The sequence below is a fragment of the Oncorhynchus mykiss genome, chromosome 9 (assembly GCF_013265735.2).
Source record: "Oncorhynchus mykiss isolate Arlee chromosome 9, USDA_OmykA_1.1, whole genome shotgun sequence".
In the NCBI taxonomy this organism is placed as follows: Eukaryota; Metazoa; Chordata; class Actinopteri; order Salmoniformes; family Salmonidae; genus Oncorhynchus; species Oncorhynchus mykiss.
Window position 1 is genome coordinate 33,541,519 of NC_048573.1, and position 15,461 is coordinate 33,556,979.

Below are 15,461 nucleotides of genomic sequence, written 5' to 3' on the forward strand. Positions count from 1 at the left end.
AGGAACGGTCGCCCCCTCCAACCACTGTCGCCATTCGCCTAGGGCTAACCGGATGGCGAGCAGTTCGCGGTTACCCACATCATAGTTACGTTCCGACGGCGACAGGCGATGAGAAAAATATGCGCATGGGTGGACCTTGTCGTCAGAGAGGGAGCGCTGAGAAAGGATGGCTCCCACGCCCACCTCTGACGCGTCAACCTCGACAACGAACTGTCTAGAGACGTCAGGTGTAACAAGGATAGGAGCGGATGTAAAACGATTCTTGAGGAGATCAAAAGCTCCCTGGGCGGAAACGGACCACTTAAAGCACGTCTTGACAGAAGTAAGGGCTGTGAGAGGAGCTGCCACCTGACCGAAATTACGGATGAAACGACGATAGAAGTTCGCGAAGCCGAGAAAGCGCTGCAGCTCGACGCGTGACTTAGGGACGGGCCAATCAATGACAGCTTGGACCTTAGCGGGATCCATCTTAATGCCTTCAGCGGAAATAACAGAACCGAGAAATGTGACGGAGGAGGCATGAAAAGTGCACTTCTCAGCCTTCACAAAAAGACAATTCTCTAAAAGGCGCTGGAGGACACGTCGAACGTGCTGAACATGAATCTGGAGTGACGGTGAAAAAATCAGGATATCGTCAAGGTAAACGAAAACAAAGATGTTCAGCATGTCTCTCAGGACATCATTGACTAATGCCTGAAAGACAGCTGGAGCGTTAGCGAGGCCGAAAGGAAGAACCCGGTATTCAAAGTGCCCTAACGGAGTGTTAAACGCCGTCTTCCACTCGTCCCCCTCCCTGATGCGCACGAGATGGTAAGCGTTACGAAGGTCCAACTTAGTGAAAAACCTGGCTCCCTGCAGGATCTCGAAGGCTGAAGACATAAGAGGAAGCGGATAACGATTCTTCACTGTTATGTCATTCAGCCCTCGATAATCTATGCAGGGGCGCAGAGACCCGTCCTTCTTCTTGACAAAAAAAACCCCCGCTCCGGCGGGAGAGGAGGAGGGGACTATGGTACCGGCGTCAAGAGCTACAGACAAATAATCTTCGAGAGCCTTACGTTCGGGAGCCGACAGAGAGTATAGTCTACCCCGGGGGGGGGGGTGGTTCCCGGAAGGAGATCAATACTACAATCATACGACCGGTGTGGAGGAAGAGAGGTGGCCCTGGACCGACTGAACACCGTGCGCAGATCGTGATATTCCTCCGGCACCCCTGTCAAATCACCAGGCTCCTCCTGTGAAGAAGAGACAGAGGAAACAGGAGGGATAGCAGACATTAAACATTTCACATGACAAGAGACGTTCCAGGAGAGGATAGAATTACTAGACCAATTAATGGAAGGATTATGACAAACTAGCCAGGGATGGCCCAAAACAACAGGTGTAAAAGGTGAACGAAAAATTAAAAAAGAAATGGTTTCGCTATGATTACCAGAAACAGTGAGGGTTAAAGGTAGCGTCTCACGCTGAATCCTGGGGAGAGGACTACCATCCAGGGCGAACAAGGCCGTGGGCTCCTTTAACTGTCTGAGAGGAATGTCATGTTCCCGAGCCCAGGTCTCGTCCATAAAACAGCCCTCCGCCCCAGAGTCTATTAAGGCACTGCAGGAAGCTGACGAACCGGTCCAGCGTAGATGGACCGACAAGGTAGTGCAGGATCTTGAAGGAGAGACAGGAGTAGTAGCGCTCACCAGTAGCCCTCCGCTTACTGACGAGCTCTGGCCTTTTACTGGACATGAAGTGACAAAATGACCAGCGGAACCGCAATAGAGACAGAGGCGGTTGGTGATTCTCCGTTCCCTCTCCTTAGTCGAGATGCGGATACCTCCCAGCTGCATGGGCTCAGCACCCGAGCCGGCAGAGGAAGATGGTAGTGATGCGGAGAGGGAGGCGACGGAGAGCGCGAGCTCCTTTCCACGAGCTCGGTGACGAAGATCAACCCGTCGCTCAATGCGAATAGCGAGTTCAATCAAGGAATCCACGCTGGAAGGAACCTCCCGGGAGAGAATCTCATCCTTTACCTCTGCGCGGAAACCCTCCAGAAGACGAGCGAGCAAGGCCGGCTCGTTCCAGCCACTGGAGACAGCAAGAGTGCGAAACTCAATAGAGTAGTCTGTTATGGATCGATTGCCTTGACATAGGGAAGACAGGGCCCTGGAAGCCTCCTCCCCAAAAACAGATCGATCAAAAACTCGTATCATCTCCTCCTTAAAGTCCTGATACTGGTTAGTACACTCAGCCCTTGCCTCCCAGATTGCCGTGCCCCACTCACGAGCCCGTCCAATAAGGAGAGATATGACGTAGGCGACACGAGCAGTGCTCCTGGAGTAAGTGTTGGGCTGGAGAGAAAACACAATATCACACTGGGTGAGGAACGAGCGGCATTCAGTGGGCTCCCCAGAGTAACACGGCGGGTTATTGATTCTGGGCTCCGGAGATTCGAAAGCCCTGGAAGTGGCCGGTGGATCGAGGCGGAGATGGTGAACCTGTTCTGTGAGGTTGGAGACTTGGGTGGCCAGGGTCTCAACGGCATGTCGAGCAGCAGACACTTCCTGCTCGTGTCTGCCTAGCATCGCTCCCTGGATCCCGACGGCTGAGTGGAGAGGATCCGAAGTCGCTGGGTCCATTCTTGGTCGGATTCTTCTGTTAAGGTGAGTGAATGAGGACCCAAAAGCGAACTAACTTAAACAGAGCTTCTTTAATAACCAAACATAGGTAGGCTCAGATAGACCGGCAGATTCCGACAGGACAGGACAAGGTTACAGCAAACATGACGATAGTCTGGCTCAGGCATGAAACACAACAAACAAGAATCCGACAAGGACAGGAACAGAAACAGAGAGAGATATAGGGACCTAATCAGAGGGAAAAAGGGAACAGGTGGGAAACGGGGTGAATGGGTAGTCAGAGGAGACAAGGAACAGCTGGGGGAAAGCGGGGGAGAAAAGGTAACCTAACAACGACCAGCAGAGGGAGACAGGGTGAAGGGAAAGGACAGAGACAAGACACAACATGACAGTACATGACACGTTTGGACACACCTACTCATTCGAGAGTTTTCTTTATTTTTACTATTTACTACATTGTAGAATAATAGTGAAGAAATCAAAACTATTAAATAACACATTTGGAATCATTTAGTAACCTAAAAAGTGTTAAACAAATCAAAATATATTTCATATTAGAGATTCTTCAAAGTAGTCACCCTTTACCTTGATGACAGCTTTGCACACTCCTGATTTTTTTCACCTTTATTTAACTAGACAAGACAAGACAGTTAAGAAAAATAATTATTTTACCCCAGCCAAACCCTAACCCAGACCATGCTGGGCCAATTGTGCACCGCCCTATGGGACTCCCAATCATGATACAGCCTGGAATTGAACCAGGGTCTGTAGTGACGGCCCTAACACTGAGATCCAGTGACTTAGTCCTCTGCGTCACTCAGGAGCCCAAACTCTTGGCAATCTCTCAACCATCTTCACGAGGACGTCACCTGGAATGCATTTCAATAAACAGATGTGTCTTGTTAAAAGTTCAGTTTTGGAATTTCTTCCCTTAATGCATTTCAGCCAATCAGTTGTGTTGTGACAAGGCTAGGGGTGGTAAACAGAAGATGGCCATATTTGGTAAATGACCAAGTCCATATTATGGCAATAACAGCTCAAATAAGCAAATAGAAACGACAGTCCATCATTACTTTAAGACACGATGGTCAGTCAATCCGGAAAATGTAAAAAATGTGAATGTTTCTTCAAGTGCATTCGCAAAAACCATCCAGTGCTATGATGAAACTGGCTCTCATGAGGATCGCTACGGGAGAGGAAGACCCAAAGTTACCTCTGCTGCAGAGGATAGGTTCATTAGAGATAACTGCACCTCAGATTGCAGCCAAATAAATGCATTCTGCAACGATTCGCCATCCCATCTTGTTTGTGCTTAGTGGAATTATCATTTGTTTTTCAACAGGATAATGACCCAAAACACACCTGCAGGCTGCGTAAGGGTTACTTGACCAAGAATCCCGGAGTCGCCTCTTCACTGTTTACTTTGAGACTTGTGTTTTGTGTGTATTATTTAATGAAGCTGCCGGTTGAGGACCTGATGAGGTATCTGTTACTCAAACTAGACACTCTAATGTACTTGTCCTCTTGCTCAGTTGTGCACCGGGGCCTCCCACTCCTTTTTCTATTCTTGTTAGAGCCAGTTTGTGCTGTTCTGTGAAGGGAGTAGTAAACAGGGTTGTTTGAGATCTTCAGTTTCTTGGCAATTTCTCACATGGTAAACTTGGATTAGCTAACACAATGTGCCATTGGAACACAGGAGTGATGGTTGCTGATAATTGGCCTCTGTATGCCTATGTAGGTATTCCATTAAAAAAATCTGCCATTTCCACCTACAATAGTAATTTTTACAACATTAACAATGTCTACTCTGTACTTCCTGATCAATTTGATGTTATTTTAATGGACAAAAAATGTGGTTTTCTTTCAAAAACAAGGACATTTCTAAGTGACCCCAAACTTTTTAACGGTAGTGTACATGTAGGTAGAGTTATTAAAGTGACTATTCATAGATAATAACAGAGAGTAGAAGCAGCGTAAAAGAGGGAGGGGGGGGGGGGAAATGCAAGCAGTCTGGGTTGCCATTTGATTAGATGTTCAGAAGTCTTATGGGGTAGTGGTAAGTGATTGTAAACAAATGTAAGCAAGGTTTGAAATGATATGTTTGAGATTCTTGCGGTCAAATTGTCTACAAATAATTTGTAATTACACTGAACAGAAATATAAATGCAACATGCAACAATTTCTAAGGTTTTACTGAGTTACAGTTCATATAAGAAAATCAGTAATTTGAAATAAATTCCTTATGCCCTAATCTATGGAGTTGACATGACTGGGAAAACAAATATACAACTGTTGCTCACATATACCTTTAAGAGAAAGGTAGGAGCATGGATCAGAAAACCAGTCAGTATCTGTTGTGACCACCATTTGCCTTATGCAGCGAGACACATTTCCTTCACATAGCGTTGATCAGGCTGTTGATTGTAGCCTGTGGAATGTTGTCCCACTCCTCTTCAATGGCTGTGCAAAGCTGCTGAGTATTGTCGGGAACTGGAAGACCCTGTCGTTCCCGTCGATCCACAGCATCCCAAACGTGCTCAATGGGTGACATGTCTGGTGAGTATGCAGGCCATGGGAGATCTGAGACATTTTCAGCTTCCAGGAATTGTGTACAGATCCTTGCGGTATGGGGCCATGCACTATCAGGCTGAAACATGAGGTGATGGCGGCGGATGATTGGCGGGACAATGGCCCTAAGGATCTCGTCATGGTATTTCTGTGCATTCAAATTGCTATCGATAAAATGTAATTGTGTTCGTTGTCCGTAGCTTAAGCCTGCCCATACCACAACCCCATCGACACTATGGGTCACTCTGTTCACAACGTCGACATCAGCAAACTGTTCACCCACACAACGCTGTACATGCTGTCTGCCATCTGCCTAGTACAGATGAAATCAGGAATCATCCGTGAAGAGCACAATTCTCCAGCGTGCCAGTGGCCATTGAAGGTGAGCATTTGCCCACTGAAGTCTGTTACGACGCCGAACTGCAGTCAGGTCAAGACCTTGTGGAGAACGACAAGCTAGCAGATTCGCTTACCTGAGACGGCTTGTGACAGTTGCTACAGAAATTCTTCGGTTGTGCAAAAACCACAGTTTCATCAGCTGTCCAGATGGCTGGTGTCAGAATATTCTGCAGGTGAAAAAGGCGGATGTGGATGTCCTGGGCTGGTGTGGTTACAAGTGACATGCTGTTCTGAGGCCGGTTGGACGTATTTCCAAAATCTCTAAAACAACGTTGGATGCGGCTTATGGTAGAGAAATAACCTTAAATTATCTGGCAAAAGCTGTGGTGGACATTCCCTCGGTCAGCATACAAATTGCACGCTTCCTCCAAACTTGAGAAATCTCTTGCATTGTATTGTGTGACACATTTTTGTGTGACCTTTTATTGTCCCCAGCACAAAGTGCACCTGTGTAGTGATCATGCTGTTTAATCACCTTCTTGATATGCCACACCTGTCAGGTGGATGGATTGTCTTGGCAAAGGAGAAATGCTCACTAACAGGGATGTAAACAAATTTGTGCAAAAACTTGAGAGAAATAAGCTTTTTGTGTGTATAGAACATTTCTGGGATGTTTTATTTTAGCTCATGAAACATGGGACCAACACTTTACATGTTGTGTTTTATATTTTTGTTCAGTGTATGTTACAGCCCGCCGACCATCTGCTCAAGAAAGAATCGTCCCGTGGCTGAATCAAGTTGATTATAACTGGAGTATGGGGTCGTGTGCGCGAGCAGTTTGCTGATGTCAACATTGTGAGCAGAGTTCCCCATGGTGGCGGTGGAGTTATGCTATGAGCAGGCACAAGCTACCGACAACAAACACAATTGCATTTTATCAACAGATATACCGTGACGAGATCCTGAGGCCCATTGTCATGTCATTCATCCGCCATCACCCCATGTTTCAGCATGATAGTGCACACCCCCATGTCGCAATTACTGGAAGCTAAAATGTCCCAGTTCTCCCATGGCCAGCATACTCACCAGACATCTCACCCATTGAGCATGTTTGGGATACTCTGGATTGATGCGTACACAGCGTGTTCCAGTTCCCACCACTATCCAGCAACTTCGCACAGCCATTGAAGAGGAGTAGGACAACATTCCACAGGCCACAATCAACAGCCTGATTAACTCTATGTGAAGGAGATGTGTTGCACCAGATACTGACTGGTTTTCTGGTTGACACCCCTACCTTTTTTTAAGGTATCTGTGTCCAACATAATTCCCAGTAATGTGAAATCCATAGATTAGGGCCTAAGTGTCACGCCCTGATCTTAATTATCTATGTTTTCTGCATTATTTTGGTCAGGTCAGTTTGTGACAAGGGTGGGTATGTGTGTTGTCTTGTCTAGGGGTTTTTCTATATCTATGGTTTTTTTGTATGTATTTATAGGTCTATGGTGGCCTGAATTGGTTCCCAATCAGAGACCGCTGTTTATCGTTGTCTCTGATTTGGGGATCCTATTTAGGTTGCCATTTTGGTTTTGTGGGTTATTGTCTGTGTAGTTGCCTGTCAGCACTCGTGTTTTATATAGCGGCACGCTCGTTTTGTTAGTCTGTTTAGCGTTTTTCCTTCATTAAAGAATGTGTGCTTATCACGCTGCGCCTTGGTCTCATTAATATGACGAACGTGACACTACGGCATAATTAATTTGTTTCAGTTGATGCATTTCCTTATATGAACTGTAACTCAGTAAAGTTATTGACATTTTTGCATGTTGCTTTTATATTTTTATTCAGTGTATAGAATAACTAAAGGTTCTGAGCAGGCACAAAATACATTATTTTTACCAATTAACTTCAGAGAAATTGGGCCTATATACTGAGTACCATTTTATGAAAGTGATATACAATCCACAGCTAAGGATCATTGTAAAATATTCTTATCTCTTGGAGTTGAAGAAGTAGGCAGTATTCTCAACACAGGTGGACTGTATTGTACTCGTGAAACGTCTACACAATCAGCACTGTCAAATGATATTTTTTTTATCCCAGATGAGCTGACTATTATGGTGGCCATTTCAGATATTTGTTTCCACAAATGTATAATTAGGTGGGTGAGTGCGAGAGAGGGATTTGGGATTTCAACGGACCCCAGATGACTGCGTGAGGCAAAATGCTCAGTGCGCGCCGACGTCGATAATGTGAAGGCAGGAATGGATTAAACTTGTGGTCTACAATGTTTTGCCTTGACTGAATGTAGCCTAAAGACGACGCACTGACAGAGGATTTAAACACTTGCCCAAACCTCCTAAAGAGGACTTTCTACAGGTAGAATATTTGGAACCCATCTTGAAGTAGGTTAATTCACCTCGGGGTTTTTCAAGCAGATTGAATGACGCCTCTCAATGATAGCGGGTGAAAACTAATCGCGCGTGGTGAGTTATTCTGTGAGTCATTAATTTGTTTTAGGAATATACGATTTTTTTGCGGAGTAGAATACGATAAAGAAAGAAGGATAGCGTGTTTGCGTTTTTGTTCACTTCTATATGTCGATCCAACGATCGTAGTTTTATTCGTGGAGATTTTTAGTGATGTTATAGACAGACTCCTGGTCGACCGAGACGCAGCAGGCAGATCATAGCGGACACGCCAGATCCGTCACTGCGCTCATGTGAAGTTGGCCTCGGCAAAAAGAATGTCACCCAGTTCTGCTGGACCTAAGATCAAATAGCATTTTTTTTAAAAGGCTGTTCGATCTTGTCGATCTATTAGTTCTGTGAAATACATTTTACCGTATGCCTTTTCCTCAGATTGTTATGATCAGACCCCTTTTACTTTTAATGTGATAGGTGTTGCTTTGGTTAGCCTACAGTAATAAATAGTTTTGTGACAGTGGAACCCTTGCGTAAAGTCTATATTATTGATGTTTTCTCAGACAAATTATGTCAATTGCCTCGTTAACCTGAGCAATTTTGAATCCTCGTCAAATGGTGTTTTTCGATTCAACAAGCTACGCCAAGCACTCCTGGCAGTCAAGTGATGGGCGCAGTTTGCCTTAGTTGGAACCGAAGGCGTCTCGATTTTTTTTCATCCAGCTTGTTGAATCTCCTCCTTGGTGATAGGAATTGGCTCGTATTAACTCACTTTACTGCCATTTAGGTAGTAATATAGGCGGATTGCAGCCTCCCCTTTCGCTAGAACTAACTCAACCGTCGGAGCATCATGGCTCGTTACGCTCTCGGAACAAAGCAACACCCTCGCTTTCTATGGAGAGTGTTTTGGTTGACGAGAACGTTGGTGGATTTTGCGCTGTCGCAAGAGGTTTACGCACCCCATTCTATCCGGATTGAGGGACATTTGACCCTCGGTGGCCTCTTCCCTGTGCACACCAGAGGGACCGAAAGCACGCCTTGTGGAGATATCAAAAAGGAGAACGGGATCCATCGGCTGGAGGCCATGCTGTATGCTCTGGATCAAATTAACCTCGACGATCAACTTTTACCCAACATCACCCTAGGCGCCCGGGTGCTAGACACTTGTTCGAGGGATACATATGCGCTTGAACAATCATTAACTTTCGTTCAGGCATTGATACAGAAGGACACTTCAGATGTGAGGTGCACCAATGGAGAACCGCCCGTGTTCGTCAAGCCCGAGAAAGTGGTTGGAGTCGTTGGAGCCTCGGCAAGTTCCGTATCGATTATGGTCGCCAACATTTTGCGCCTCTTTCAGGTGAGTTCACCTCTGGGCCTATCTGTGGATTAAATGTAGTTTAAGTTTAGCTAAATGTGTTTGAAACAACATGTGCAAACTAGTCCTATTTTATTATGTTATTTGTCTAGCCTACTTTTATTTGACAATCTATAGCCTACTTGTTGCATTACGTTATATTTTGATCCCCTATTTTCTCTAAAAGAAAATAACGAGAGAGTCCTAGCCTCTACAAATCCAACCAAATCCTTGGTCTACATACTTCTCAAGTGCTCTCTTATTTACATTGAGGAGAATGAGAAAAGGCTGAGAGTTTGAGTGGTGGGGCTGTTGCGCTTCCCTGGTGGTGCTGAAAGAAAAGCCCCCCACTTCCCGGCTGCCTCCTTATCCCTCCCTCTCCCCCAGTCTGCCTTTCCATTTCTCCATGGTGGGTTGAATGCGATGTGAAGGGGCTTCGACACACTCACACTCATGCATTAGTAAAAAAAAAAAAACACTATTGTAACCGAATGAAGAAGGCTACACAGGTATCACCATCGGTTGTTAAGTTATTTTAGGCATTTTTGACAACTGTTGTGGTTCTGACATTGTTGCACGGGATAACTATTTGATGTTAAAATGTATTCAATTTCTTGAGCGAAAATGAGGTCTCCCCAAGCTGTCTTTTTTTTAAGTAGCCTAACGATTATTTTGTGCCCCGTGATTATGTTGACTTGGCTAATTCCAGAATCTGTAATGTTTTAGTTTATAATGAGACACAGTGACCTCAGAATGTTTAAGTACTCCCTGTTTTCTTCACACAGGCCTACATACCTGTCCTTTAGCCTTGTTGAGAGTCAGAAGAGCACAGACATACAGTCTGCCCACGATTAGTACTGAAGTGGAATGAGGAACCTAGCAGAGCTCCAATACAGCAAATTAATCATTAAAAACACACATTTAGAGCAAAATATGCAATTACTTGAAAGTGTGCATTAATTTGCCACTGTACAAGCCAACATCTAAGCAAGTTCTCTTGTCTGAAGATATAAGATGTGCTGTTCAGAAGGCCAAGAACTTGAGAGTTAGTTTGCGGTAGTGTCTTGTGGTAACAGATTGTGACTTACAGTCAACGCCATAATTGTGTTTTCCCAGATCAATTAAACCAAGCACAGCACAGGACTAAGTAGCTGTTTAAAAGAGGCTGAAGCCATCAAGGTACTTGACATCCTTTTAGGTGCTTTATGGAAGCCACAGACACACACTATTACCCTCTCTCTCTTAATACCAATCTTTACCAGACCAATCCAGTCATGCTGGTCTCAAGGGCTTTGTGGCTCTGTTGGGTGGATATGCTGGTTGATGGGGTTAAATTCCCTCTACCATTATCTCTGCAAGGTTGGAATCAGGATTCTTTGTTTGAGTGAAGGCACCTGAAGGACAATAATTGTTTGTGTCTTTCCCAAATGCAAGTGATTATGTCTAAAATATGTTCCTTGAGTATAGCATTAGAACTCATCCACATCATAGAAAAGTTATGAGGGAGTCAGGGGACTTGGAGATCATATAAGATTCCTTGGGGGGGGGGGGGGGGGGGAAGGATACTAAGCCTCTAATCCTGTCGTCTCCAGGTGCTCCAGTGTCTGTCTGTGTGTCAGGCTGCAGCAGTAGCGTAGGTGGGGTGTTTGCAGTGGCACCGGAGCGTCGGCGTAGTAATCAGGCTCGGGGAATCAGTGGGTTGACAGGCGCTGTCACAAAGCTCCTTCCTGCATTTGCTCAGGCAGTCACTCTGCATTTATGTTAATTTCCACCACTGCACTGCTCTGGCTGCTGTCGTATAGCTGTCACTGGCTATGTTGATCCACACAGTCAAACTCTACACAAATCCCGGGAGGATACAGTAGATTTGATTAAAAGTCTCGATTTTCAACAGATTTCAATATTGAGACAATATAGTCTCCTTTAAGTTTTTTGCTCTTTCTCTCCCTCTCATGTTCTAGTCATGATGATCATATTGATAGTAAACATTGATCAAGAGGAATTGGCTATGAGTCCAAGTGGTAATCAATATAATCTGGGAATGACAGCTCCCTGCCCATTTACTCTCATCATTCTCACTGCAACTGATTCATTTGTGATCGCAATTAGAAGTTTCACAGATTGTTTTCAACTCCAATCCATCAAGTTGAGAATACATTTTCTCGAAAGCAGAATGGAACACCTGTTCAAGCCTGACTGAAAAAGCAAGTGCAATTTCTGCTTTTAAAATTGGGAGAAAAAGCTCCCTACTTCATAAATTACATCTTGTTCTATCAGACAAGCTGCGCCTGATGTCATTTTCTGTACATTGTCAGTGATAAAGTATATGAAGTACTAGTTGTGCAATGTAAACTAAGTAAACAATACTTACCAACAAAGTCATACTCTTCATTTAAAAGTACAATTATTTATTTAGATGAAGGTTAAAATATTTGGATGTATCAGTCAACCATGATCGTTGTCATAATCTCTTCAAATCCAGTCAGTGCACAATCCCATAAATCGTGGAATGTGGTGGAATATTCTCTTTGTCTGCAGTGAAACTGTATGGACAGAGTCCCAGAGGGGTTGATCATCTTCGTGGAGCAGTGGATCAGTGTTGTGATCCTTCAGTGAGGATTTCAGTGAAAGTAACCATATAACTCAGCCATTGTGTTAATCTCCCCCCTGTGATAAATGGAACATCCGGGAAGTTAAATACAGATTGTAGGTTTTACTGCCAGACACTAAATATCGCTGTTGTCTATTTAAGGTGTGAGTGGCCGCTGAACTGTTAATGCTGGGAAATTGACGAGGGATAGATTTTCCTGAGGACCCAGGAGAGTTGATCAATACTGTTGCCATGGTGAGGCCGATTTGCTCTGAAGATGTTTTTATTTTCCTGTTCTTTCACAGAGCCCCGGAAATGAGGAACAACAATTCCACCAAAATACAAAAAAGAAAAATAATTGCATAAAACTTTTTAATTATGACGCGATGTTCAAACAAAGGACTTGTTATTCTCAACCTTTGAGATGATCTTAATTGTTTTTCATCGCTCTCTGTTTTTAAGACATTCTCCCACGCTAGAGAAAAGCCTCTGCCTCAGCCCAAAATCCATAGTGTCAGTGTCCATTTGCAACTCTTGGCCCGTGGAATGTAGGTGAACTAGTTTTTTTTTCATCCGGCTGACATTTTATATCAGAGGGCAGCCTGCTATTTTCTTCCTCTCTTTCCCAAAGAGCGAGGTGTTACTTGTTTTGAATGCAGGTGAAATCTTTCTTGTCCTTCTGTCAAGGGACTGGGCCCCTGCGGACTAGCTGTCTAGGTGAAGCATTGATGTCCTCTCATAGCCTGACAGGCTAGGTACTGTTTTTATCTCTCGCCCTTTCCCAAAGAATAATCAATACAATCGAGGCGAGGTAGATTGAAGCCTGACAGACTGATCTATTCAGCTGACAGCCGGAAGCTCTGACAGACATGTAGGCGAGATGGGTTGCGTAACTGGCACACAAAGCTGTCACCAAATTTCTTAGGTTAAATGTGTCTGCTTGTTCAAACACAGCATGCCATTTGCACATTCAGGTTTGTGACAGCACAGGTCAATTAGTCCCATCTAGGGCACCTTTATTTATGCCTCCAGCGAGTACATGTCAACTGTCAAGCATATGGTCAGACAAACAACCCCATATATATATATATATATATATCACACACACACAGTTAAAGTAGGAAGTTTACATACACTTAGGTTGGAGTCATTAAAACTCATTTTTCAACCACTCCACAAATTTCTTGTTAACAAACTATAGTTTTTGCAAGTCGGCTAGGACATCTACTTTGTGCATGACACAAGTAATTTTTCCAACAATTATTTACAGACAGATTATTTCACTTACAATTCACTGTGTCCCAATTCCAGTGGGTCAGAAGTTTACATACACTAAGTTGACTGTGCCTTTAAACAGCTTGGAAAAGTCCAGAAAATGATGTTATGCATTTAGAAGCTTCTGATAGGCTAATTGACATAGTTTGAGTCAATTGGAGGTGTACCTGTGGATGCATTTCAAGGCCTACCTTCAAACTCAGTGCCTCTTTGCTTATCATCATGGGAAAATAAATAGGAATCAGCCAAGACCTCAGAAAAAAATCTGAGACCTCCACAAGTCTGGTTCATCCTTGGGAGCAAATGCCTGAAGCTACCACGTTCATCTGTGCAAACAATAGTACGCAATTAAAAAAACACTATGGGACCACGCACCCGCCATACCACTCAGGAAGGAGACGCGTTCTGTCTCATCAAATCACATTTTATTTGTCACATACACATGGTTAGCAGATGTTAATGCAAGTGTAGCGAAATGCTTGTGCTTCTAGTTCCGACAATGCAGTATTAACCAACGAGTAATCTAGCTAACAATTCCAAAACTACTACCTTATACACACAAGTGTAAAGGGATAAAGAATATGTACATAAAGATATATGAATGAGTGATGATATAGAGCGGCATAGGCAAGATGCAGTAGATGGTATCGAATACAGTATATACATATGAGATGAGTATGTAAACAAAGTGGCATAGTTTAAAGTGGCTAGTGATACATGTATTACATAAAGATGCAGTAGATGATATAGAGTACAGTATATATGTATACAGATGAGGTAAATAATGTAGGGTATGTAAACATTATATTAAGTAGCATTGTTTAAAGTGGCTAGTGATATATTTTACATCAATTCCCATCAATTCCCATTATTAAAGTGGCTGGAGTTGAGTTAGTGTGTTTTCAGCAGCCACTCAATGTTAGTGGTGGCTGTTTAACAGTCTGATGGCCTTGAGATAGAAGCTGTTTTTCAGTCTCTCGGTCCCAGCTTTGATGCACCTGTACTGACCTCGCCTTCTGGATGATAGCGGGGTGAACAGGCAGTGGCTCGGGTGGTTGTTGTCCTTGATGATCTTTATGACCTTCCTGTGACATCGGGTGGTGTAGGTGTCCTGGAGGGCAGGTAGTTTGCCCCCGGTGATGCGTTGTGCAGACCTCACTACCCTCTGGAGAGCCTTACGGTTGTGGGCGGAGCAGTTGCCGTACCAGGTGGTGATACAGCCCGACAGGATGCTCTCGATTGTGCACCTGTAGAAGTCTCCTGAGGTTGAAGAGGCACTGCTGCGCCTTATTCACAATGCTGTCTGTGTGGGTGGACCAATTCAGTTTGTCTGCGATGTGTATGCCGAGGAACTTAAAACTTACTACCCTCTCCACTACTGTTCCATCGATGTGGATAGGGGGGTGTTCCCTCTGCTGTTTCCTGAAGTCCACAATCATCTCCTTAGTTTTGTTGACGTTGAGTGTGAGGTCATTTTCCTGACACCACACTCCGAGGGCCCTCACCTCCTCCCTCTAGGCCGTCTCGTCGTTGTTGGTAATCAAGCCTACCACTGTTGTGTCGTCCGTGTGCGGCCACACAGTCGTGGGTGAACAGGGAGCACAGGAGAGGGCTCAGAACGCACCCTTGTGGGGCCCCAGTGTTGAGGATCAGCGGGGTGGAGATGTTGTTACCTACCCTCACCACCTGTGGGCGGCCCGTCAGGAAGTCCAGTACCCAGTTACACAGCGCGGGGTCGAGACCCAGGGTCTCGAGATTGATGACGAGTTTGGAGGGTACTATGGTGTTAAATGCTGAGCTGTAGTCGATGAACAGCATTCTCACACAGGTATTCCTCTTGTCCAGATGGGTTAGGGCAGTGTGCAGTGTGGTTGAGATTGCATCGTCTGTGGACCTATTTGGGCGGTAAGCAAATTGGAGTGGGTCTAGGGTGTCAGGTAGGGTGGAGGTGATATGGTCCTTGACTAGTCTCTCAAAGCACTTCATGATGACGGAAGTGAGTGCTACGGGGCGGTAGTCGTTTAGCTCAGTTACCTTAGCTTTCTTGGGAACAGGAACAATGGTGGCCCTCTTGAAGCATGTGGGAACAGCAGACTGGGATAGGGATTGATTGAATATGTCCGTAAACACACCTGCCAGCTGGTCTGTCCATGCTCCGAGGGCGCGGCTGGGGATGCCGTCTGGGCAGTGAAGGAGAGTCCGCATGTTTTGGTTGCGGGCCGTGTCAGTGGCACTGTATTGTCCTCAAAGCGGGCAAAAAAGGTATTTAGTCTGCCTGGGAGCAA

At 44.8% G+C, this 15,461-nt stretch overlaps 1 protein-coding gene across 1 annotated transcript in view; it reads left to right on the forward strand.

Annotated features, from left to right (window-relative positions):
* The first annotated feature begins 7,652 nt into the window (after positions 1 to 7,652).
* Positions 7,653 to 15,461, forward strand: part of LOC110531945 (metabotropic glutamate receptor 7) — a 136,861-nt gene continuing 129,052 nt past the window's right edge. The window contains exon 1 of the mRNA XM_021615472.2: positions 7,653 to 9,314. Coding sequence (XP_021471147.2) covers positions 8,805 to 9,314 — 510 coding nt within the window. The 5' untranslated portion in view covers positions 7,653 to 8,804. The remainder of the gene's footprint in view (positions 9,315 to 15,461) is intronic.